Source organism: Lycorma delicatula, chromosome 3 (genome assembly GCF_047948215.1).
Source record: "Lycorma delicatula isolate Av1 chromosome 3, ASM4794821v1, whole genome shotgun sequence".
NCBI lineage: Eukaryota > Metazoa > Arthropoda > Insecta > Hemiptera > Fulgoridae > Lycorma > Lycorma delicatula.
The window spans coordinates 78,793,297-78,819,559 of NC_134457.1; the positions used below are offsets into that span (position 1 = coordinate 78,793,297).

General features: G+C 32.6%; 1 protein-coding gene across 1 annotated transcript in view; it reads left to right on the plus strand.

The window, feature by feature from the left end:
- LOC142321155 (cilia- and flagella-associated protein 337-like) overlaps positions 1-26,263 on the plus strand; it is a 40,875-nt gene that overhangs the window by 14,317 nt on the left and 295 nt on the right. The window contains exons 7-11 of the mRNA XM_075359148.1: positions 2,337-2,528; positions 12,073-12,323; positions 19,681-19,879; positions 20,905-20,915; positions 23,229-23,391. Of these exons, the coding sequence (XP_075215263.1) occupies positions 2,337-2,528; positions 12,073-12,323; positions 19,681-19,879; positions 20,905-20,915; positions 23,229-23,391 (816 nt within the window). The remainder of the gene's footprint in view (positions 1-2,336; positions 2,529-12,072; positions 12,324-19,680; positions 19,880-20,904; positions 20,916-23,228; positions 23,392-26,263) is intronic.

Genomic DNA, 26,263 nt, shown 5'->3' on the forward strand with positions numbered 1-26,263 from the left:
GACTTCAGTACTGCAAACTGTGTGCGAGATGGGTTCCCAAGATGCTGTCCGACCATCACAAAACAATGAGAATGGACGCCTCCCTAACGTTTCTCCAGCGCTACCACAATGAAGGAGAAGATTTTTTGAACAAAATTGTCACAGGGGACGAGACATGAGTCCATTTCGAAACTGAAGAAACAAAAGAACAATCCAAACAGTGGATGCATTCTCATACTCCCAGTAAACCAAAGAAGTTCAAGCGAACCTTCTCCAACAGAAAGTGTATGGCTACTGTATTCTGGGACCGGAATTCTCTTGGAGGAATTAATGGAACGTGGCACGACCATCACTGCAGCCTCATACTACGTGACTCTTCAACGTCTAAGAAGGGCAATTCAGAATAAGCGGAGAGGAATGTTGTCATCAGGCATTGTCTTTCTCCATGACAATGCTCGGCCGCATACTGCAGCAGTAACAAAGAAGCTCCTGTAGCGTTTTCGTTGGGAAGTGTTTGATCACCCACCATATAGCCCGGACTTGGATCCATCCGATTTTCACCTCTTTGCTCACATGAAACGCTGGCTAGGAGTACAACATTTTGGCATAAACATCGAGCTGCAGACCAGCTTAGAAACATGGCTAAAAACACAGGCGGCTCCGTTCTATGACGAGGGTATTGGAAAGTTGGTACCACGCTACGACAAATGTCTAAATCGGAGTGGCGAATATGTAGAGTAATAGCGTAACTATGTAAATACTTGTTACAAATAAATGTCTTTTCTGTATTCGCGGCTAAAATTTTCCGTATTCGCGTACATTACATTATGTAGTGACATTAAAAAATTAAAAGATTTAATGGCGCAAGTAGAGAGTGTGATCGTGAAGAGATAGAAGACACGATCTCTGGAAAACAGTTAAATGTCAAAACGCTTACCAAAAGCATTAAACTATTCCATGATTTTATCCAGTTTTTACAGATGCTGATCCATCTTTGAATAGAAGCTTAATCTTTAAGCGCAAAATTGAAGATGCAATGCAAGAATACACAGAAATTCACACGGATTTAAAAACAAAGAGCGAGGCAAGGAAAAATGACATTTTTTTGTACATGCAATCAAAAATACAGTAGGTTAGTTTTGTAAATTTACTTTACAGTAATTTTAGTTTTAGTGTACATAGTACTGTAGTGCTGTTTTCTTGACTTTTTAAGGCGATTGCCGAATACGATTTGAACATGTAATACCATTTTCTAACGCAATACAAATTGTACGTACTGTAGTGAGTTTTTAAATCAAACAGTTCGGTAAGTGGTTACGAGCAAATTAGGAAATATATTGTATTTTGTTAAATATTTTTTGTATAGTGTACTTATGTATTGTATTAAACCAGTGCTTATAATTAATGTTGCCGTCTGTATTTCAATAACATCGCCCTCAGTAAGTTCGCATGATTTTTTTTCATTTTACATAGAACCTAACCATTCTTCCTTAAAATGAGTATTAGTTCCGTTCTATAATCGCGTTTTTCTGTATTCGCGGCGAATAAAGGAGACGCTAACCCCCGCGAATAAGGAGATTTTATTGTTTTACATATAATGAAGGTCAGTTAAAGAATTAAAACTAAAACAAAATTTTGTATTCTGAAGAAGATTATGACATACGGTAATGTAAGAAAACTCACAAAATTATATCTCATCCATATATACAAAAAATAAAGAATTCAGGACTAAAAGAAAATTACCATAACTGGTTTTAAATAAAATTCGTTGTTTGTCAACCATTTGTTAATTTACAATATTAAAAGTAGGTTTCATCTGCCTTATTCTATGAACAGGCTGAGATTTTGGTTATTCAAAGATAATGTAAATTTTTCTTGAAAAGATATATAATTAATACCAAAAACTTTTGATTGCCTATTAAGTGGCGTGTATGTTGTTTATTCTTAGTGACTTATGCTGTTTATTTTTATAGTGAGGAATAGTTGATATTGAAATTTAGTTATGGGATTAATTTCCCATCCAGATTTTTATAGTTTGATATCTGTTTGTTTATGCCAAAATTTATATAAAAAAGTGATTGTATTAAACTTATTGATAAAATATATTAAAAAGAAAAATTAATCTATGAAGTTTATAAGATTGTATTTGAAGAATTGAAATTATGAATGGAAACATGTTGTTGATGGCAGTGTTATTTTAATTGCATTCTTCTGTTATAATGTTATCTAGTTGCATCTGAATAAAAAAAGGTCCAACAATTTCTTTCTTTCATTAAAATTAGGGCATAACAAACTTATAATGGTTTCCATTAACAGTTAAAATTTAACCCATTAATCTGTTTTTTAATTCAATATAGGGTGTAAGGTGCTTTTATCTAGATTGTGGTTTAAAGTTACTTGCAACTGGAAGCACAGATAATATTGTACGTCTGTGGAACCCTGTAGTAACAAAGTCACCAGTTGGTTCTTTATATGGACACAAAGCTGCAGTTGTTGATGTGAGAATATTAAGATCATACAATTCAGCTTTAAGCGTTTCATCTGATGGTGTAAGTAAAAATAATTTCATACAAAAATAATGTATAATAATAATAATTATTAGAATAAGTATTTTAACAAGATATTAATTATTTAAAAAAATATACAAGTTGGTTTGACTCTCAATTAATGCTTTGTCAAATTGTCAGTGATTTGAAAAATTACTTTAACTGTTTCCACATAAAGTTTTGAGCAAATTGGGTTTTATGTCATCTTTACAAATTGTTTTTGGGTTGTGGAGATCTTATGTTTTTGGACAATCAGGAAAATTCTTTTTAACACATAAAATTTTTGTATTGGTAAAGTCAAATAAAAATGATTAAAACTGGCTCTATGCACTAATTTGCAGTTATAAAAATTAATTTAAACCAATTAACTCCACGAAAAAATAATAGAATTTTGAAGATTATTTTTTTTTGTTAGTATCTTAGATTAAGTTTTTAACAAAATAATACTCAAAGCATCTTAATAAACCGAGAGCTTATCGTTATTTTTAAACGTTTAACATGCCTATATGCTATTCCTGTTTGGAAAATAATAGTATAGAACTTTTTCTAGAATCAGAATGAGCTTTCAGGATACAAAATTGGACTGTCAGATTACTGTATGTTGATAAGTGACTAAAGTAAGGTTTTGTTTTACCTTGATTTTTGGGATTTTGTTTGTTAGTGTATGGTAACATTATGTTGCGACCTAATGTGTTTGCTGATTATGACATTCATTTTAGTGAGATTCATTGTTATTAAGCAAAACAACTATATCTCTTATAATTTTCTATAAAAGTTTCCATTTCAAAATACAGCTGTTAGAAAAACTCTGACTTAACCCTAACTTTGTGAATCATCACCTGGTGATTGTTTTTTACAATTTTATTTTGTAAATATTAATTTTGTGTATTAAAAAAAAAACATGGGAGTATACTTTCACATAGTAGAAGTACCTTTTCAACAGTCATCACTCAGTAATGTTAATTTACCTGAACACTCACAATATCACTATTACAGTAAGATTATTTTTTTCACTACCTAAATCCACAGTCAAATATGATGTACATTTCTATTTTGAATTTTCCTTCAATTTTCTATTTATTTATTCTATCTCATTGTAGAGCTCATTTAGTAAAGTCACTACAGATTTACTGTCTTTTTTTCTGTGTAGCCTGTAGAACCACTGTAAGGTATTACTCCAGAGGATGAATGAGGTGATTTGTATGAATGTAAATGAAGTGTAGTCGTGTACAGTCTCAGGTCGACCATTCCTAAGATTTGTGGTTAATTGAAACCTAACCACCAAAGAACGTTGGTGTCTACAATCTAGTATTCAAATCTGTATAAAAGTAACTGCTTTTACTAGAATTTGAACCTTAGAATTCTTAAAGTTTTCTGCATTCTTTCTAGGTGCACCAGCCATCTTTCCTTATTATTTAGTATTTTGATTTCTAATTTAAAAATACCTAATTCTTTCAAGATATCTTCACAGATTTTATCACATTTTATTTATATCTTCACAGAAAACACATCTCCAACATTTGAATGTTATTTAAATGCATTCACTAGGAACCCACATCTCAGAACCATACAAAGAAACAGGCGCAGCCATCAGTTTGTAAAATTTCAATCAGGTCTCTTTCCTTATTTTCTGTCAATGTACGTCGGATTGTTCCACAGCTTAACTGAAACTTATTTAATTTTGGATTAATGTCATGATCAGTGTCGAACATTATGTCACATCCAAGATATTTAAAATGAGAAACCTGTTTTAATAGCTTACTATCCAAAACTATCTTGATACTAACTGGATATTTTCCCCAGAAAGCATTAGTTTTTGTCTTATATATAAACAAAAACAGTTTTGTGAGCTTCATATTATATTCTGAATAAACCTATTGCAATTTAAACATAGACCTCTGATTTTCATACTCATTCTGCTGAATTAAAATTTGATTTTCAGCAAGCAGCATTGGATTTAAAAATATACCATCAATTTCAATCCCTGGATTCACCATCAATTTTCACCTTTTGACAATATTACCAACATATATATATATATTAAAAAATGTAGAAGATACACTACAGCCTTGACACACTCCCTGATAATATAAGTTTCTTCAGACAGTTCTCTTCCCGTATCTAACAATATCCTTGTGTAATAATACATACTCTTAACAACCTCTATGAGATGATAACTTTATCGTCAATACAGGATTGACACTTCTGGAAACCTGCCTGTTCCTCCAGTAAAAAAATATCAGAGATAGAACACAGTCTATCATTAAAAATTTTCCTACATATCTTATATACCATATTCAGTAGACTTTACCTCTGCAATTTAATGTAATCAACCTGTCACCCCTCTTAAAAATAGAAATAACTTTTGCTTTCCTCCATTCTTCAGGTATTATTGTGCAATATGTCTACATATTAAACTAATGTAAAACCCTAGACTTAAAGAATGTGCCAGGACATTTAAATTAGTCTGAGGTTATACCATCTAATCCTGCTGCCTTTCAGTTTTTATGGACATGGAAGCATTTCGTAACTCCTGAAATATTATTTCATTCACTGTTCACATATGCTTCTTCTCTGATTATCTCTGTAACTTCTGAATCATACCAAAGATTTTTATAATGTTCTATCCATTAACCTTTTGAAATTAAATTCAAATGAACTGTGTCCCTTTCTTCCTGACTGATATGTTTCATTATTTTATAAGCTGCAGCCTGTCCTCCTCAATCCCAGGAGGATAAACATCATCCTCTATTATTGATAAATCTATCCCATAACTGATCATGTGATCTATGAATGACATCCTTAGAGCATTCCGCTTCAACTTATAAACCTCCAAATTTTCGGTGTTCCTTTCTGTAGAAACAAACAGTAAGTCCTCCGCTTATCATCAACTACTCATTCTATCTTTTTGTTCCATATTCTCAAACCACTTTTACGTTTATTTAAAAGTTTCTTACCTAGCACCTCGTTAGCCACTTGTAATAAAAGATGTCAAATTTTACATTCTTCCTTGACATCCGAAGCAACTGATCATATACTGTCAACCTATTCTGAAACATGTGACGAATACTTTCTAGTTGAAGCAAGTAGACCTTGTAAACTTCTTCCTTTTTTCCAGCAGTGAAGGTTCGACATTTCCTCCCTCTTGTCCTAATCTTGATCTTAGACATTACAATGTAGTGGTCACTGTTTAAGTTTGGACCCCTGAACACATGACTGTCTCTAACCTGAGAAGATATGCGCCGTTTAACAATCACATAATTTATCAATGATTTTTTTTGTGTTGTTTATGGGTGAAAAACACCTGGGCGTTATCATCGCCCGGAATTTTATTAATAAAACGGTAAAGTAACTCCAAAATAATAAAACTTATAAGGTGTAAAAGTGTTATTAATCATATAATAAAAATTTATTAAAACAAAAGTCAAGAAAGTAAAATAAAACTCAAAACTAATATCACAGACGAAGCCTTTAAAATATAAAAGTCAAAATAATAGAATGAAGAAACTATATAAAACTTACCTAATTCCGATGGGTTGTGCAAAAGACTCCCTTCCCGAATAATAAAACTAAAGACATAGAACCCAAAAAATCAAAATATTAAGTAAAGGTTAAAAGTTATCAAAAACTCTTCTAGCATTAAAATATATATGATAGTATTAAATACTTTGCAGTATTCTGGTACTATGCAAAAACAGAAACATCCGGTCCAAAATTTCGTTATTATTGTACAAGATATCACGGATGTTTCTAGGTAGATTAAACTTACGACGCAACGCCGCATAACATATGCAGTCCACGAGAATGTGGTGCACAGTCATGCGGCAGTTGGAACGTGTGCATAGAGTTGGGACTCCTCCTGACAGGTATTCGTATGTGATCCTCGTATCTCCTATCCGTAACCGGCAGAGGACCACTTCCTCACGACTAGTTTTTCTGCAAGAGGAGCTCCATGGCAACACTGAATTTTTAATCTGTCGGAGTTGAATATCGAAGGTAGTAGCCCAGTCACTTTGCCACCTCGCTCTTAGTGATTGTTTTACACGATTAATAAAATCAAAGGTAGTAACCCGGGTGGTGAAAGGAGATTTGGCAGCAAAATCTGGTTTTTCGTTACCTAGAATCCCTATGTGGCTAGAGACCCAGCAAAAACTTACTTCTGTATTGCGATTACCTAACTTCGCGATTGCATCGTAAATTTCAATGACGGTAGGATGTTTGGAATAAAAGTTTTCTAATGCCTGGAGAGCACTACACGAGTCGCTGCAAATAAGAATGTTTCTATATTCAGGGTTAACAATATTTAGAGCCTTATTTATAGCGAGTAGTTCAGTGGTGAACATACTCGTTTGGTAGGCCAAACATATATCCTAGTAAAGCTAGCTATTTTTACACGGACTTGAATACTTGATCGTGGATACCGGTGTTCTTTGGTGGTTGGGTTTCAATTAACCACACATCTCCGGAATGGTCGAACTGAGAATGTACAAGACTACACTTCATTCACACTCATACATATCATCCTCATTCATCCTCTGAAGTATTATCTAAACGGTAGTTACCGGAGGCTAAACAGGAAATGAAAGAAAAAGGCCAAACATATAAGTTCTTTCGTTGACAACAAAAGCACAACCAACGGTATCGTCTTGTTTCGGCCAATCAGTGTATATCACCACGTCTGGGTTCGTCTTGGTGAGAATATACTGAAACATTTGCCGGAAAACAGTAGGTGGTGTTGATTGTTTATCGTATGTTGTAAGGTCAAATGTAAAATTTACAAGGTTTATTCTTCACGGAGGATATGAGCACGGATATGATGGAAAAAACGAGGGAGTGTCAACCTTTATATGCTGCAGCAGGCGTCGGGTACGGACACCTACAGGTGCAGTACAGCGTGGACGTCCAAATGACCGCCCAAATTTGGATTTCTAAGAACTGGGTCAAAAGCCGGGTGATTTGGCTGTCCTTTGAGACGGGCAAAATAAGATAACAAAAGCTGGTCTCGTCTATCCCAAATTGATGGCTCGCCACATTCTACAAGTAAGCTTGCGATAGGGCTCGATCTAAACGCACCTGTGGCAAGCTGAAGAAAAGCATGATGTACACCGTCCAGCATTTTAAGCACGGTTGACGAGCTGAGGAGTAGGTGACACAACCATAATCTAAACGGGAACGAACATGGGAATAGTAAAAACGTAACATACATGACCGATCGGCTCCCCAATTGGTGTTACTAAGGACCCGCAACATATCTAAAAGTGTGGAACATTTTGTCCTCAATTCCTTTATATGTTTGACCCAAGTAAGACGGCTATCAAAAAGCAAACCTAGAAACTTGACGTAAGGAGAGATAGCAGCAATAAGCTCTCTGTTCAGAAAAACCCGCGGAATAGAAGGGTTCCGTAGCCGAGAAAAAACTACACATTTCGTTCTGTTGGAAGAAAATATAAAACCAGTAGTTCTGGACCAAGCCTCAAGGCGAAATATAGTGTTCTGTAGCAGGCGCTCTGCAGTGGGCGTTGAACGGCTCGCAATGTAAATAAAAAAATCGTCAACGAATAGAGAACATGAGACAGGAGCCTGCACACAATTGGTGATGCTGTTTATGGCTACAGAAAACAAGGTGGCACTTAACACACTACCTTGTGGTACTCCATTTTCCGAGACGACACTGTCTGAAAGTGAATCGTCCACACGAACACGAAATATTCGGTGATTTAAGAATCCCCGGATAAAAGCAAGTATATTGCCCTTGATTCCCCATCTCTTGAGGGTGTTAAGAATACCACGTCGCCAAGCTGTGTCGTACGCCTTTTTTATATCGAAGAAGATAGCAACGAGGTGTTGGCGATTCAGGAAGGCGTTTTGTATGGCTGTTTCCATTGACACTAAATGGTCAATAGAAGATCGTCCTTGTCGGAAACCACATTGTTCCGAACAAAGAAAGCCATGTTTCTCCAAGTACCATGTAAGCCTGGGGTTTACCATTCTCTCCATTATTTTACACAACACGCTTGTTAAAGAAATAGGGCGGTAGCTTGAGAGATCGGTTTTGTCTTTACCAGGCTTTAGTACTGGTATAATAAATGCCTCTGACCAGCTGGGCGGAAAGACTTGTTCGGAGAATAAACCATTGTAAATATTCAAAAGACGTTGCAGTGCTGAGTTATGAAGATGTGAAAGCATACAATGGCGAACGTTATCTGGTCCAGGGGAAGTGTCACGTGAGTTCTTAAGTGCGTGCAACAATTCTTTAAATAAGAATGGAGTGTTCAATTCACCAACCGAATCACCAATGTTTAACCCCATTATTTCTATCTGTGCTTTGTACCTCTGAAAGTCGTTAGTATATGATGAAGTGAGAGACACCGAGCGGAAAGATTTTGCTAAAGTATTTGCTACAGCCGAAGATGTGAAAGGAGTTCTCCTTCATGGATGAGACCGAGAATAGATTGCCTTGGCGATCTGAAAATTGCATGGATTTTTTTCCATACAGTAGACGTGGGAGTAGTACGTGAGATGGTGTTCACGTATTCCGTCCATGAATTCCTCTTAGCGTTCAAGAAGACCCGACGGCGTACCGCTCTAACACTGCGGTACAAATTTAGATATTCAATTGTAGGTCTATTATTGAATTTGCGTAGTGCCCGCCGTTGATTCTTAATAGCACATTTGCAATCATCATTCCACCATGGAACGGAAGGACGTTTAGGATTACCCTATGTATGTGGGATATATCTGCTGGCAGTTTCAAGTATCATGGACGTAAAAGAGGAACATTGCTCAAGGATGTTCGCACCGTCGTCATACTGAGAGTGGAAGGCTTTATGATATCCATCCCAATCTGCCCTTTCAACAATCCACCTCTGTGACCTTCTCTTAATCTCATGGTCCACACCGAAACCAATAATAATTGGTTTGCGGTCACTGCCATGAAAATCATCACAAACAGACCAATCAAAATAAGGGAGTAAATTCGGTGAGCATATGGAGAGATCGATGTTAGACATAGTAGCAGATGATAAAGACATGAATGTGTGAGATCCATTATTCAGCAAACAAAGGTCTTGTCTCACACTGTGTACTATATTTCCCCAAGTGGAGCAAAAGGTCGAGCCCCAGGAAACATGGTGGGCATTGAAGTCTCCTACTATTAACGATGGAGATGGTATTTGTGTGAGTAGATTTGAGATATCTAGAGTACTGAACTCAGTGTTCGGTGCATAGATTGCAGATATGTAACTTGAAAGGGTAGAGATCTTTACTGCAACAGCAGGAACGAGAGAGTGGTCAGTTGAATCCTTGTAGAAGATATCTCATCCTTCATGAAAATTGCCACTCCACAACTCTCTCTACCGTCTACTATACAGTCGTATCTCTCACAGAAGTATCCTCTGAGTGCTATTGGGTCATGTCATAGAAGATGAGTTTCCTGGAAACACATGGTTATCGGATCATGTACGTGTGCCAGTACTCCAATATCTTCAATGCGAGACCGTAGACCTCTAACATTCCACTGAATAATGTTCATAAAAAAAAAAATAAATAAATAAAAAAAAAAAAAAATAACAATAATAAATATACTTAGGAAACCATATGAAATTTAGTTGTATGTGATTCTGTTTTTCTTTTTCGTGTTCTTTAATTTAGATAACTCCGATGCCTTTGAGTCGGGAGGTTCTTCAACCATATCCTCCAGTATATGGGGTGATGTTGGAGGACACTTATGAGAATAGGATGTCACTATTGACATCCCTGAGGGGGTGGTTCCCTTTGTGGGGATAAATATTCCTGATTATTTCTAATAACAACAAAGCAAACATTTTTGCACTTGACACCATCTTCGTCGGCTGTAGCAAAATTATCATCGTCAGACGAAGCTGACCGAGGCCTTTTCACTAGACTTAAATTGGTGGTTTTTTCAGATGGACCAACCATTATAGAATTTGCTGTAGGAACTGAAATTTTGGTCCCACGAGAACTGGCGATTTAATAGACCACTCCAGCAGAGCGCACGCGTACTGCAGCTAGAGCTAAATACAACTGGGTTTGCTCTGGTGCCCAGAGGACAACGTTCGAGACTCACTACGTAGAGCCACTCATCCATCAGCACGATAGTTCCCACCTTGGGTTACGGTTGCGTTTCGTAAGATGTCGCAACACCACCAATGTAAATGAAAGAGAAAATAGTGTTGGATGTTGTTGTGTAGTCGAGTAAATGTATATGTTGTAATTCGTGTAGTGTTCTTGGCGTAGTATACGTGTATAGTGATAAGTATTCTGCAGCTAAGTGTGTAGTGGGAAGAAAAGCTGCAAAGGCTAGGCCCGTGGGGATGCCTACCCCAAAGTCTTAAAGAATAAGACTCCCCATCGGGATAAAACCTCTTGCTGACCAGGTATATGTGTTAGTCTTTTTTCTGTGAAAAGGTATTTTTCACTTTGACTCCTGACCCCCATAAGGGGGTCATCCTCTGCCACCTCCTCCGCTCCTAGCCCTTATGGGCTTTACCAGATGTAATTTTCAAAACCTCGGGTTTTGACAGTTTCCAGTCCGTCTTGGCTGGGATGCCACCGATGCGAATGCCGCGATTGGCATTTCCAATGGTAACTATATTTTATGAACTCAAAACAAAACACATCTTACAGAGTATTAAGTAAGACTGAAAGGACTGAACTAAACAAAGGAACTGAACTACCTACCCATAGAAGGTAAAAGTGAGTTCAACACACAACACGAAACATAAAAATATTACACATAACAATAACAACACAGTAACATTGAAACAAAACAAAGGACAAAAACAACAATAAAAATATAATTAATAAAACAAAACATAAACAAAAACAGAATACAAGAGAAATCCAAGCAGGGCTCTAGATCCTCTCAGCAATCCTTTCCTTCGCTAAGTACATTATAAAACTGTTCACTATTGCCCATTTGGCTCCTGCAGTTTACATGGAGTTCCAACGCCAACCCAATTAGATCAAGCCAACAGATGGTTTCTGTGCGCATTTACTCGTACTTCGAGCACTCATAAAAAACTTGGAAGGTGTCATCCAATTGTTCGCACTGAGGACACATCCCAGAATCTACCAGCTTTTTCTTTTGAGACTTGTGAGTAGAAAATTTCTCCTAAAAGTGTTACCAATGCCTTGTATGATAGCCCAGTGGTGGGGCTGCCACCTTAGAGCCTCTGGATTAGCCCCAGGTTTTTTTAGAGACCCACCTCCTAGGCTTTTCCGCCTTCTATGTCATTGAGAATTTCTTCCTCATCTACCATGGAGATCGTTGACCACCTGTCCTTATTTAATGGCGATACAAACTCACCATATCACTGCACCTTCAATGGACTTATGTGACTTTTCTTGGAAGTAGCTAACCACAGGCTACCCCATTACATTCTCTAGTACAACCACCTCAATCCAGGACTGCTTATTTGGTTTAGCCTTTTTCACAGCTAACCCCCATGTCTGTCTGTATTTATCTATGTATCATTTATCTAAAAATAATATTCATTAGAAAATTTTAAATGGTTATATGTTTCAGGTGTTAAAAGTGTGGGATATAGAAGATCACTTTTGTTTACAAACAATAATTTTAAATATTCCAGTATTCTCTGTTCTTGGGAAAAAAGTAGAATTTGGTGCAAGAACACTATATCCTGGTCCATCTACAGCTAAACCACCTCTTTCAAGACAACCAAAAACTTCTCCAAAGTCTTCTTTGAAGGCTTCTCATCCTGCATCATTATTATCAAATACCACACCTTCATCTAAACCTAGTTTGACATTTTCTGAGTATGTAAATTATACTGATTTTAAATTATAGATATAATACTAAAAAAATAACCTGTAAAAAAGAAAATTATAAAAAATGACTTGTTTTCTATATTTTTCTTTCTTTTTTCTCTCGTTTATTGTTGATTACCACCAACATACAAGCTGTGTAAAAAGGTACCTCACAAAAATTCTTAAAGCTCATTTTCATGAATGAAGGGAATTTTAAGATTAAAAATTGTTAATATATATTAACAAGACTAGTAAATACTTAGGAATGCAACTTGGATGTAAATTTATTTAAAATTTTTTGTGATGCTGTGAATTAACTCCTAGCTCTTGAGCGCATCAATGTTATTTTTCAGTATCATCTCATTATCTCATTTTGGTTATTAATTCTAGCAGTTGTGAAATTGATTGGCGATTCATTTTTTAATTGTAAAATATATTCATCCTTCTGAAATTCATTATCATTTGTCATTGCCAACATTTTTTGGGATTGAAAAGGCATTTTTTTAATTGAGTATCTGGCATGAAGGGAAACATCAGTATGGAAAGCTATTGTAAAACCTTAAAAATGTTACCGTGTATTATACAGAATCATTTACATGCTCTGCTAATTAGGAGGTGGATGTGGAAACCTCTCTATGTGAAACTTCACATTGCTCAAAACATAACAGAATAGTTGCAAATTTTCAGAGTACTGGAACATAATCTGTAGAACTTTGGAATTGTGCTATCTGACTTTCATGTTTACCAAAAATTAAGGGGATCTATCAAACCATAACCAACTGATTCAATGAACAGGAAGCAGAGTTTTCAATAAAGGAGTCATTACGCTTTTTCCCAATCTCAAAAATATTTGTTTATCAACAAGGATTATCTTAAAAAATTGTTTATTTTCTTAAAAATGTTTAAGATGTATTGTGAAAACAAAGATTTTGAATCATAATATTATAATTTTATAACCGATAACAATTTTTGTTATTATTTAATAATAAATTTGTTAATATTTATTAATAACTAGCAGACCCGGCAATGCTTCGCTATTGCTAGATTTGAGTATATATATATATATATATATATATATATATATAGATTAAATGAACATAATTGAAAGTTTCATAAAAAATTAAAAAATGAACACTGTGGAACTTCACAAAATTTAACATTTCCATTTTTCCCCTTTACCATTTCTCCCTTTTACCCTTTTCTTTTCCCGCTTTCCTTTTTTCCGCTTTTCCCCATTCTCCTTTTCCCATTTTTATTATTAACATATTCCCTTTCCATTCCCCCCATTTCACCTGTTTACTCTTAACTCCCCCTTTCCCTTTCCTTCTCCCACTTATCTTTCCCTTATTTCCCTTTCCCCTTCCTCTTCACCCTTTCACCTTTTATTTTTTTCTCCTCTCACCTTTCCCTTTCCTTTTCCTGTTTTTCCTTTTGTCCATTTTCCCCTTCTTCCCTTTTTTGATTTTTCCCTATTTCTCTTTTCCGATTTTTCCCTGGGCGTAAATCGGTCCAGTAGTTTTTTAGTCTATAGTGGACACACATATCGGAAACATTGAAATGGAGTCGTAAAATATTTAGTATAGCATATGTTGCTTTTACGTCCAACAGATAGCACTGTTTTTAAAAAAAAAGCATGTTTTTACCTGTCACAGGTGAGACTCTTAGGTATAAAAATAGTAGGTATACAAAAACACGCGTGTATTCAAATGCAACATTGTGTCAAAATTTCAAAGCAGTTGGTGAAGAACTTTTGGAGATTTAAGCTTTTAAACAAACAAATATTTACATTTTTATTTATATAGGTATGTTAATAATCTTGTTAACAATTTTTATGTTAACTGATAACATTTTTTTTCATTAATTTTATTTAAAAAATTGCTTACATTTAGAAATTGAATAATTTTTTACATTTGATTTTATAAAAATTTAAATCATTTTATCATCTAATCAAATTTTTTTACAATTTTAAACTATTCTACCTTTTTAATTACCTCTGTGAACTGGAGTAGTACATTGATTGTTTGCTGAAATTAGTATAATTCAAAAATTAATGCTGGCCAATTTGGAATGTAAAACAAAGGTTTAAAATGGATTAGCAACAGCTTGTAATCAACAATGCTACACATCAGCTCTGTAAATAATGGATACAAAACTTTTCTAGGTGTATTGCATCTCTGAATATATTAAAAGAAGGAAAGATGGATAAATAAAAAATCCTACATGGGAAAACTGTCATAGGGATTTCAGATATTTGACCAATTGCAATTTAATATAGGGACAAGAGAGTGACCAACTTTCAATTTTTATTCATTAAATGAGGTAGATGGAGGTTTATATTTAACATTTTTGAGTTTCTTCTATATGAGCACTCTTGGGGATGAGGGATAAATACTACTCATGCCAAAATTTAGTTTTTTTCCACCATGTAACATTTATAAAAGCTAAATTTTTTATCTCTATTAGTTAAAATTTATTCCAGAACTTTCCGGATGAATTTTGTAGGTAAAATTTATGAGATCAAGATTCTTTTAAGTCTTCCTTATAGAAAAAATACTGCAGCAAATGCTAAAAAAAGAAGTGAATAACAAAGTTGTTAATTCATTACAATTTAAAGCAAAATGAGAATCAATTAGCAAGTAAATGCAATTTGAATTGAATTAATTCAAATTGTTTGTATTGCTTAAATGAAGATTCCATAACCTATTAAACAAATCATGTGATAAATTCTTTAAAAAAATAGTTCTTCTATTTCAGAAGTTGTCTGTATTAACTAATTACAACCTATAAGAAATGTGTTAACTTCTGAAGGATACATCTTTCTATCCTGTAGTCATTTCATGCAATCCTTCATCTTTTCAATAACCAATAATGAATGCAATTGTTCATAACTTACTGAATGAAATGAAAGTTCAAATAATTATGAACTAAAGAGCAAGTCACCTTTCTTGTATACGCACAATGCCCAAATCCAGCTCAATTATCTTAGTTATGTTCAATGAAGGTAACAATTCCTGTTTCTGAGGTGTTTTTACAATAAATTAGATTAGGTACTGGATTCCTGTTTCTGAGGTGTATTTACAATAAATTAGATTAGGTACTGGATGCTGGTGTTCTTTGGTGGTTGGGTTTCAATTAACCACACATTCAGGAATGGTTGACCTGAGACTGTACTAAACTACATTTCTTTTACATTCATACATATCATCTTCATTCATCCTCTGAAATAGTACCTTATGGTGGTTCTGGCGGCTCAACAGAAAAAAAGAAAGAAGATTAGGTACTGTTAATTTTAATCACAATTTGCTTTTTCTGGGAAGTGAAGTAAGTTTGGTATTACTTGATTACTTTATTATAGATAGTTGTTGATCAATTTGATTTAAGAAGCTATGAATCAATGGCTGGGCTGAGCTGTCAGTGTAATACATTGTTGTTTGTTATTTTAAACATCTAGAAATGCTTATAGATAAAATCAATCTGAGTATTAATTTGGTTGTTAGCAGAATCTCCTAAATGAGTTAAAATCAATTAGCTAAACACGATGATATATTCTGTTAGATAGTGACAGTATAATAACACTGTAATTTGATATTAGGTTAATTTATTGTTAGATATAATTTTACTGCATAATGGAAGTATACAGAACCTATATATTTGTTGAATTCTTTGTTTACTATAAGAAGTATTATTATGACATAACACCAATAGTATGGTTCCACCTTAGTAAATACTTTGCTTAGCAGTTTAAGATAATTGCTTTTGCTAGAATATACAGTTAAATTGTTGAATCTAATATTTTATCATAAATTTTAAAATTTTTAATTACTTTAAAATAAACATCCAGTAATACTTATATAAAAGTAAAGAAGTAGTTGGGGAATTTTAGGTATCTATTTTAGGCATGTTTTTTATACTTCTAAATATTAAATATCTGAATATTGAATCAAAATAATTATAATAAGTTTTTGCTTATTTTTATTTAAGAGTTATGTTAGTAACTAATATTATAATAAAATTCAGATTACAGTAAATCTGACATATTTTGTTATGTTGATGTTTAACATAGAAATAACGACTCCTTGTTCTGCCAATGTGGGAAAAATAAAACTGAAGTTTATTTAGCTACCATTAATCAGGAAGTTTATATAGTATAAACAAAGTTTAAGGAATCAAATACAATAATAATGAAATGAAGTACAGAAAATAACATTGATTAATATTACTAAAATAAGATTTAGTTGAATATTTAGAGTACCAATATATTATCTGGATCAGTCTTAACAGCTGAGTTACCTCAGTTATATTCAATGAAAACCACAAACAGTTCCTGTTTATGGGGTGTCTTAGCAATAAATCAGATGAGGTACTGTAAAATTCAAACACTGTTTGCTTCTTCGAGATGTGAATAAATTTGGTCAGGGTCGGATGAACATTCCATAGTCCGTGCCCCGGCACAGAGTAAAAAAATCGAGGAGTGCAAAATTGCCAAAACAAAATGAGAAAAAAATCGCAATGGATTTTCTGAATTATTAGAACATTTTCTGAAAAAATTCTAAAAAACAATCAAACAATCTAATTCTATGTACTAATGACCACAAAAAATTCAAGCCACTACTCCATTATTCTATTTATATAAAAGGCAATGTCTGTTTATCGCTCTCTCTCTCTCTGTGTGTGTGCATGCATGTGCGGTACAGCGCAGAGACCGCTGTACTTACAGGTATGAAATTTGGTACAAAGGTGGCCCAGGACAGGAGCTGAAACCCCTTGAAGTGATTTTTTTGATTTTTGAAGTAGATTTTTTCGCCTTTTCAGTGAAGTTCCATATTAAAATTGTTGAAAGTCCAGAAGTTGAAAAAGTAAGAAAAATGTTTTATACCACCTGAAATGTTATTTAATACCCTTCACCGTGAGACCAATTTCAATAATTAGATGATAATTAGATGCATATTGGAAATTAATTAAAATGTTACTTTTTTGGACGAAACGCTATTTTTCCGTAAAGTCTTCTTGTAAATCGCTGTAAAAACTTTACTACCTGTTATACAAAAATGAATTTTTTCCAGAAAATACCCTCAAGAGCTGGCTTTCAATTGAAACAAAAATTATTCAAATCTGACGAGAAGTTCGTTTAGAAAAAACTTTTTCCGAAGCCAAAGTTTTAAAAATTACCAGTGTTAACATATTCCAATTGTTCCTAGGAATACATCTTTCTCTCTTTCTCTGTTCATCGTAATTGGCTGATGCATGTCACATGGCTAGCGAGGGGGCTAAAAGAAGGCATATGTACATTGCGAGCAGGGGAATGAATTATTTGATTCTCTTTGGCGCTTTTAGAGGAGAGAAAAAATTATTGTTATTTAGCGGGAGGTATGACGTAATCGACATTTTTTAGTGAGTGATTTCGATTCGAATTGCAGTGGTTTCTTAATTTGTTTAAACCTTTGGCAACAGTGAGCAAACTACTTTACTTTTCTAGGCCTTGACCTAAGCAACAAAACAAAATATATAATATATAGAAAAATAATATATATTAAATAAATGTAATTTTTGTTAAATTTATCTTTATACAGATCTCCTGAAGGAAGTTTTCCCAGAGGTAAGACTTTCATCTGTTTTTGTTTATAATTGTTTAATTGTTCTGACTGTTGCAGTTGCTGATTTAGAACAATTTGGATAATGATTATAAAATATTTTACCATCAAACAGTAGTTTGATGGTAAATACTATTTTAACATTAAACTATTTTACTACCTGGTTGACACTGCAATCAATCCTTTGGAACAAAGATTATCTCAGCTGCAACACCACAACAGTTACTTCTGTTTTTTGTATCATATATATATGAACTTCTGTAATTTTGGCCAATTGCAAAGATTTGTAAACCGTTATAAGAGATGGAGAAACATTGGATAAACAACCTGGAAATTTGTGATAAAATATCAGTGGTGTGTTCTCTATTTGAAAAAGATTTACCACCTTTAGAAGTTATGAAATTGATAACAAAAATGGATTTTGCTTCAAACTTGACCATTGCTCTAAGAATTTTACTAACTCTTTCAATAAGTGTTGCATCTGGGGAATGTAATTTTTTCCAAACTAAGAATAATCAAGAACTATTTGCAAACAACATCTCAAATAAGTTTGTCAGACCTCGCTATATTAGGAATTAATTGAGTATGAACTCAGTAACAGTTTAGATGTTTCTGAATTAATTAGAGAATTCTCTGTACTAAAAGTTTGTAAAAAACATTTGTCTGAGTTATACTCCTGTTAACTGTTTTTTTAAATGAAGTATTTTAAGTGAAAAGCTGTTATAAGTATTTTTGTCAATTACTGAGTTACACTGATGTTTTTTGGGCGTTCACTAAAAGATTTAAGAAAGACCATATGCCTTTTTTTTAGAATGCTTAATTGTAGTTCCAAAGGGGCATAATTTTTTATTTTTGCATGAAGTGGTTCATAGGCTAAATCCGACCCTGGTTTGGTACTACTTGATTTATTAAGTTATAGATACTTGATCAGATTGATTTAAGAAGCTATAAATCACTTGCTGGGCTGAGCTGGCCAGTTTTGTCGATATGCTAGTTTCTTATTTAACTGATCCCTGAATTAAATTTCATTATTTAAGTGGGAATTTAAATAACTCTCTTTCAAGTTAATGTTACCTATTCTTCTAAAGACCTTTTGAAACTAATTATTAGCACCTTCTTCAATACAGATTTCAGTTGCCCTGCTTTTAATACCACCTAACTTAAAAAATGTTAGGGATTTCCTAACTTAGTAACTTTTTTTTAATATTAAGGGTTTGCTATTGAATTATGTCTTAATCTATACTGTATTTAATATCAATCACATTCATTTATATCAATAATGCTACTGCAAATACTACCGAAGAAGATGATGGTAATTAGCTTTGAAAAACATTTATAAGAATAAGTTTCATTAATTTGAAAGAGAGTTGTTACATTTTTTATAGTTTCAAATAACTATAACATTTTATCATGCTGATTGACTGTAACTGGATGTGTACAAACTACTGCATAAATAGATATAAAAATAATAAATTTAAATTTATGATCCTTAAGGCTGAAAATAATACTGAAAAGTTTAAAAATAGTACCTTATTAAACAGGATTGTTTAAAATTAAATATTTGTTGAAAATGTTTGTATTAGCTGTATTTATATTTATTTATTTTTTTCTTAATTTTGTAGCATTTTATTTAAATAATTTTTTTGTGAATTGTTTTTCATGAAAATAGTGTTTCTTTATAATACAAAATAAATTTACAATAACGTTATATATTTTCAGTAAAAAGTGAAACACTGTTATCAGCTACTTTGTTTAACTTCTTCATTATTTTACAGGGATACTCAATGGTCTCGTCCACATATTTTAATGGTTTGTTGCAATTATTCAGTACTGATGCCTGTAACTAAACAAGAATACATTGAATATCTGCCTCCACCTCAACGAGAAAAAGATCCAATTGTGCCTTCTCCTTGGGTTAGAGCAGATGCACACACTCAGCTTATCTCACCTTCAGATTTAAATGATCATCCACCTGTGTAAGATTTACTTGTTTAAGATTAATAGTTAAAAAGGTATTTAATTTCTTTAAACTCAACATTCTGATGGATTTTTAATGTAATTGTCATATGAATGCATTGCATGTTATTATCAGTAGTTATTTTTGATAGAACAGAAAGGTCTCCTTAGTCTCTTAAAAACTGCCAATAATATGCAGAGAAACTGCATCCAGCATTATTAATCTAGCTTTACAAATTTTTAAATTTATCGTTTATTAAATATGGCTTGAGTTATTGATATTCAGTCCTTAGTTCACACCCTCAATTTTCAGAACATAAATTCTTAACACATTCACTTTTTATAGAATCATCAGCTTTTAAGAGATGCAGTTACATATTATTTTTTATTATATGTAATTATTCTGCTCTGAACATTATGCTTAATTATATTTTAATATTTAATGTAAATGTTTGTGTGAGTTCCATGGGAATAAAAAGCCTATTGATCTGTACAGTATATATATATATATATATATTTTTTTACATACAACTATACTGTACATGAAAAATAAAGGAAAAAATATATTAGTTACCATCATATCTGATTTAACTTTTTTTTTTTGAATAAAGTATAAATTTTCATTTGAAAAAAATGAATATGTATTTTCTGAAATTTTATATTTTGCCCAGTCTGACTTCACAAGAAACCAATTATAACAGGAAGCCTCAGATATGTTCTCCCAATAATAAATTTGATCTGCATGATTTATTTGAAGTAAATTTATTACACTGGTCAACATAAAATTTGGAACTGAAAAGGGAGTAGGTGTTTTCTATAATATTTTATACGCTGAATCTGAATATGTATTCTGAAACAATCCATCATATAATGTTCGTAAGTTACAACCCCTTAAATTTATTTGTTCCATTATTTGTGGAACAAACAATATAAAAAGTTAGTATGTCTGTATGTTTGCTTATTCACATATGATTTATATTGTGATGCATGCTATAGTCCTATATTTGATATATAACAATTGAATGATGTCATTTCATGTCAAGCCAGACATGTCGTGAATCAAGTAATGAGTAATTCAATGTGATGAAATTTTCTTCAGTATGAGTTCAGCTCTTGGTATGATTTACTGTGTTCTTTAGTTGCGATAGTGGTTTTATCACAGTACATATTACATATTATAAAGATTGTTTCATAAGTGATACCATAAATTTAGTGAAAGATTTTTGTGACAGAACAACTTTTGGTATTATTTATTGAACATCAAGATTTGTTAAGTTGCACGAGCTGAATTTTATTGCACTTTATGGTGAAAAAATTTTATGAAGTATTTTAAGTAATTAAATATTTATAAATTAAAACTTAATTATTTTATAATTAAGTATTTCTGTAATATTTCAATTTACTTTCATTCATTAAAACATTTTGAATTTTACGATGAATAAAAACTGGGCTTGTAAAAATTCTCCAAATATTTTTTGTTACGTTTGCAGAGAAATCACTATGAAAAGTCAACAATAACCAGTACTGAATCTGCCGAAAACTGCTTGCAAACATTATTTTGACTGTCCATCAAAAGACTAAGATAAATTCTGAGCTCCGCATATAGCATTCATCAAGTACTACATTAAATTAACCAAGTGTTTAAAAGGAAATAAAAGAGCATTTGCCTTTCAGTGTACCTATGATTTGGTGAGAGCCTACTAACCATTATGATGACTGCTATTTTTGCTTAAAAAATGTTTCTGGTTTCAATTCAAACAATAAAAGCAGTACAGCATACCCAAATGTTCGTTCAGTTATGAGATCAGTACTTCATGGTGTTGATTTATTGATTCTGATCGCTCCAACTTCTTGAAAAGAAGTTTCTGATTTCCCAGAAGGCTCAACCGATGAATTCTCAACTTCAATAGATATTAATTACATTCCAGAAGAATCAAATACTGAACCTCACCTCATCACACAAGCAGAACTGAATGACCTAGTTTGTGACTTGTATTAGTTGAAACAACATGGAGAATTTCTAGCTTTACATCTTAAAGAATGGAATTTATTAAAAGGGATATTAAATTTCAGTATATAGACATTGAGATGAAAATTTACTGAAATACTTTAGAAGAGATGATTTAATTTGTTCCTGCCATGATGTTAGGGGGCTAATGTCTGAACTTGACATTGAATATGTTATTCATGGCTGGTATTTATTTGTAGACTCATCATAAGCTTAAAGGCAGTGTTGTTGCATAACTCAAATAATTTTTCTTCTATATTGATAGCACATGCTGCAGGAATTAAAGAAAAGTATGAAAGTATGTCAAAAATTTTAAAGGTTATTAAGTATGATGAACACTCATGGCGAATCATTGCTGACCTGTAAGTGATAGGTCGTCTTCTCAGACTCCAGACTGGCTTTACAAAATATATGTGTTTCTTGTGTTTGTGGAATAGTCGGGCTACAGATAAACACTACGCAGTTAAAGACTGGCCAAAAAGAAATCAGTTTACCCCAGGAAAGGAAAATGCCAATATTCCCCTTGTCAAAGCAGATCATATTATTTTACCACCTCTACACATAAAACTAGGCCTGATGAGGAATTTTGTACAAGCATTAGATAAAGATGGAGACGGCTTTAAATATTTAGCTGAGGTTTTTCACAATTAAGTGAAGCCAAATTAAAAGAGGGAATATTAAAAGAGGGAATATTCATCGAGCCACAATAAGAAAATTAATTCGTAAAAATACGTTTGATAGCAAACTGAATCCTAAAGAAGTAACAGCATGGAAGTCATTCAAAGATGTCATTACTGGTTTTCTTGGAAACAAAAAATCTGAACACCATGATCAGCTTATAAATGAAGTCTTAATGAACTACAAAGATTTAGGCTGCAGAATGTCATTGAAAATCCATTTTTTACATTCTCATTTGGAACTTTTCCTTTAAACTTGGGTGACATCTTTGATGAACAAGGAGAAAGTTTCCACCAAGATATGTTGCAGATGGAACGACATTATCAAGGTAGATGGGATTAATCTACAATGAGTGACTACTGTTGGATGATAAAAAGAAGACTTCACTGAACACAAAAGGAAAATAAGAAAAAAGAATTAAGATAAACATAAATGTCAACAAAATAAAGGTAGGAATTTTAATTGTAATTATTATTTTTGTATGCTACTATTTAAGAAGTTTCTCAATATTTTAAAGGATCATAACTAAAAATCTGAGGGTGATGAAGAAAAACCTATTTCATTTTAAGATTCAGCATAAAAAATACATTCTAATTAGCCTACTTTTATTTCCAAATTTTTTTTTGATCTGTGTTACAAGAAATTTTGATTACTCTAAAATTATGAAATACATTACTATAGGTTAAAATCACCTTTGAGTGAACCACTGGAAGTAATTTCTCCAAGAGCCTTGAAGGTTTTACGACAAACTCCTTCAGAATTTAAATACCAGTTCAAATCATTAACTAGTCCTAGTCATGGCCTCAATGTGTCAAGAGCTCAGCAACGTGCAGAGGAGAAACATGTAAGTATTGGAGTTGTATACTCTAGAACTAAAGTAATGAAATTAAAATTGTTAACCATTTATGCAATTATTCGTACTCAATAATATTGAAATGTGATTTATAAAGTTATAAGTACAGTAACTAAATCACCCTTGATGTTAAAACTGTGAACTTAAGTCCCAGGCAACTTTTACCACTGTGTCCTGTAAAAGTTTAAAAAACTGAAATATGCTAATCATAATAATAGAAGTTATGATCAATTCCTGATCTTAAAGTTAAGAAGAAGAACAAAATCAAACACAATACAAAAATAACATGGTTAAATACATGCATTTTGAAAAAATAATCAGATTATTCTTTAAAGACATTTGTTTGTTTTCCTTATGCATTTTGCATGACAGGAGTAATTAATTTCAAGTACCCACACCCATATTCTGGCTTTTTTTACCCACAATAGAACACAGACAGTATATGCATTTGGAGTAAGAGGTTGTGTATGTATGTGTATGTCTGTTACCGTTTCCCTCAAAAACTACTGGACCAATTTCAATGCGGTTTTTTGAATTACATAAGTACCACTTCAGAGCAGATTCTTAGACATGTTCTATGGTTATAGGCCACCACAGGGCGCTGCAGTAGATGTGTTGCTCTAAAATGGCTGGGCTGATTTTGATGTGGTTTTTTGCATTACATAGATATCACCTCATTACATTTCATAGGTATCACCTCAGAGCAAGTTGTTAGATTAGTTTTATGGTTATAAGCTACCAGGGAGCGCTGCAGTAGGTATGTTTATTCAAAATGGCTTCATGGGTTTTAAAAATTTTTAATTTTGTCACTTGTATTCCTATATCCTCAGCTTAAGTGAAACAATTTGGATTACTAATCATCATATTTTAAAAGTATATGTAGAAATATTGCTTCGATGGAATTGAAATAAATTTATTTATCACAGATAATTATGTTGTTCATTGATAAAAAAGATATCTATAAATTTAAATTAGTTTTTATTATTATTATATTTATTTTTAAAAATCTGTTTATTCAGTTTTTATCTAGATTAGAATTTGAGACTTAACTGTAATCAATAGACTTGAACATGAACTTCAATAGTTAGTGTTAATTTTTTTTTAATATTAGAAAAAAATAATCTAGATGCATTGTATTTGTAAGCAAAGATATGAGTGAGATTTGTTTTAATTTTTTTTGTAGGCAAAAATCAGTGAGATTATTACTGTCTAAATGTAAACAAAAGAATAGAACTTAAAGAAAAATAATTTAATTCTTAAAAAAGTCAAGTGGAATAAAGTTCATGCTTAGGGGTTGTAAAGGATGCTCACTACCAAAATAGAAACAAAATAAACCAAGGTAGGAGGTGTAAACATGTTCAAAAACTAGTAAATTAGCTAAAGATACAGTCATATAAAGAAGAATAAGTAAAACACAAAAATAAATAAGCAAGTGAATGTATACACAAGCTAAAAATAGAACAAGTTGTTACATAAAGGCTAACCAAAGTAGTGAAGTATATGATGTACAGAAATTCAGATAACTATCTAACAGATTGCAGAAATTTTTGAATGGTTTCTCAATACTGGTCACTCGTTAGGAAGATCATTACTGCATGCTAATTTGAATCTCAGTTTCAGTACACTGTAAGTCAGATGTGATGAGATGCAAGAGAGTAGTTATCAAATGGATATTTTGGAGAAATTCATATATTAAACTAGTACAGCTGTAGCGCAAGTGAGAAATATTTTGCTCTGATGATTTTTACAGGAATACTGACTTTTGGGTGTCATCGCTTACTGTTGTCAAAACAGCCAAACACTTATCCTATCAAACTTTTTTCAACTGACATTTCAGAAAGTATGTGTGTGTGTGTGTGTGTGTGTGTATATATGTATGTGTGTGTTTGTGTGTTCATGAAAGTTCACTTTCATGAAACATTTCTTGTTGGCTATCTTAACTTATTTGTTGCTGGGATTATGAAGTGGCTTAGAATCCACCAAAAACAGGCATGTTTATTGAAGTTAACAAACTTAGAATATGTAGAATAATTTTGTATCTAAAATTAGGAATGTAACCATGTCAAAGTGTGTTTATAAAATTACAGTACACAAAAATATAGCAATATCTATTCATTCTTTGAGGTAAATCCACATACAGTAAAAAGTTTAGCCCTAAAGATATGGTTTGCATCGTGGACCCCCTGAACACCTAAAAATGTATACTCAACTGAATCACCTTATTTAGATTCATTCATATAATAATACCTAGATTTATCTTGTGAAAAAATGTCAAAAGTCCTTGATAGAATATCAGGTGATTATTTATTTTGTTTAAGAAAGTCAATGACTTTCTGAAGCAGATATAATGATATTTGACAAAGGAAACACATTGATGTGTGATATACACACTGGGCAACTTGAATCCAAGCAAAGAAAATACACATTGTGTTCATACAGTCATAGGTGCTTTATAATGAAGATACTCAGTAAGATGTTCATGAAGACTATAATCATAGAAAGAATGTTGAGGTTGTGGGGGTCAATTACACGATACAAATATATTGGGAACATCAAAAAAAACTAAAAGAACATTAGTTCAAATGTTTTCTCCATTTTTCCTCCTTCAATATAATATGTTACAATTTATAAGTGTATAGATGTAAAATTTATCACAAAGGTTAGCTGTAAAATGATACATCCAGTAAATGCTTTTTACTATGAGCTGGTTTCTGTAGATCATCAAAGTATAATTATGTTGGGAACTACATACTGTTGGCATTGTTTCACTCATGGTCGTAGAAGTAAGACTTAAAATAAAGTTACATAAAATGAGTTCAAAAATCCCATTTAATATATAATATTTAAAATGATTCAATTTTTA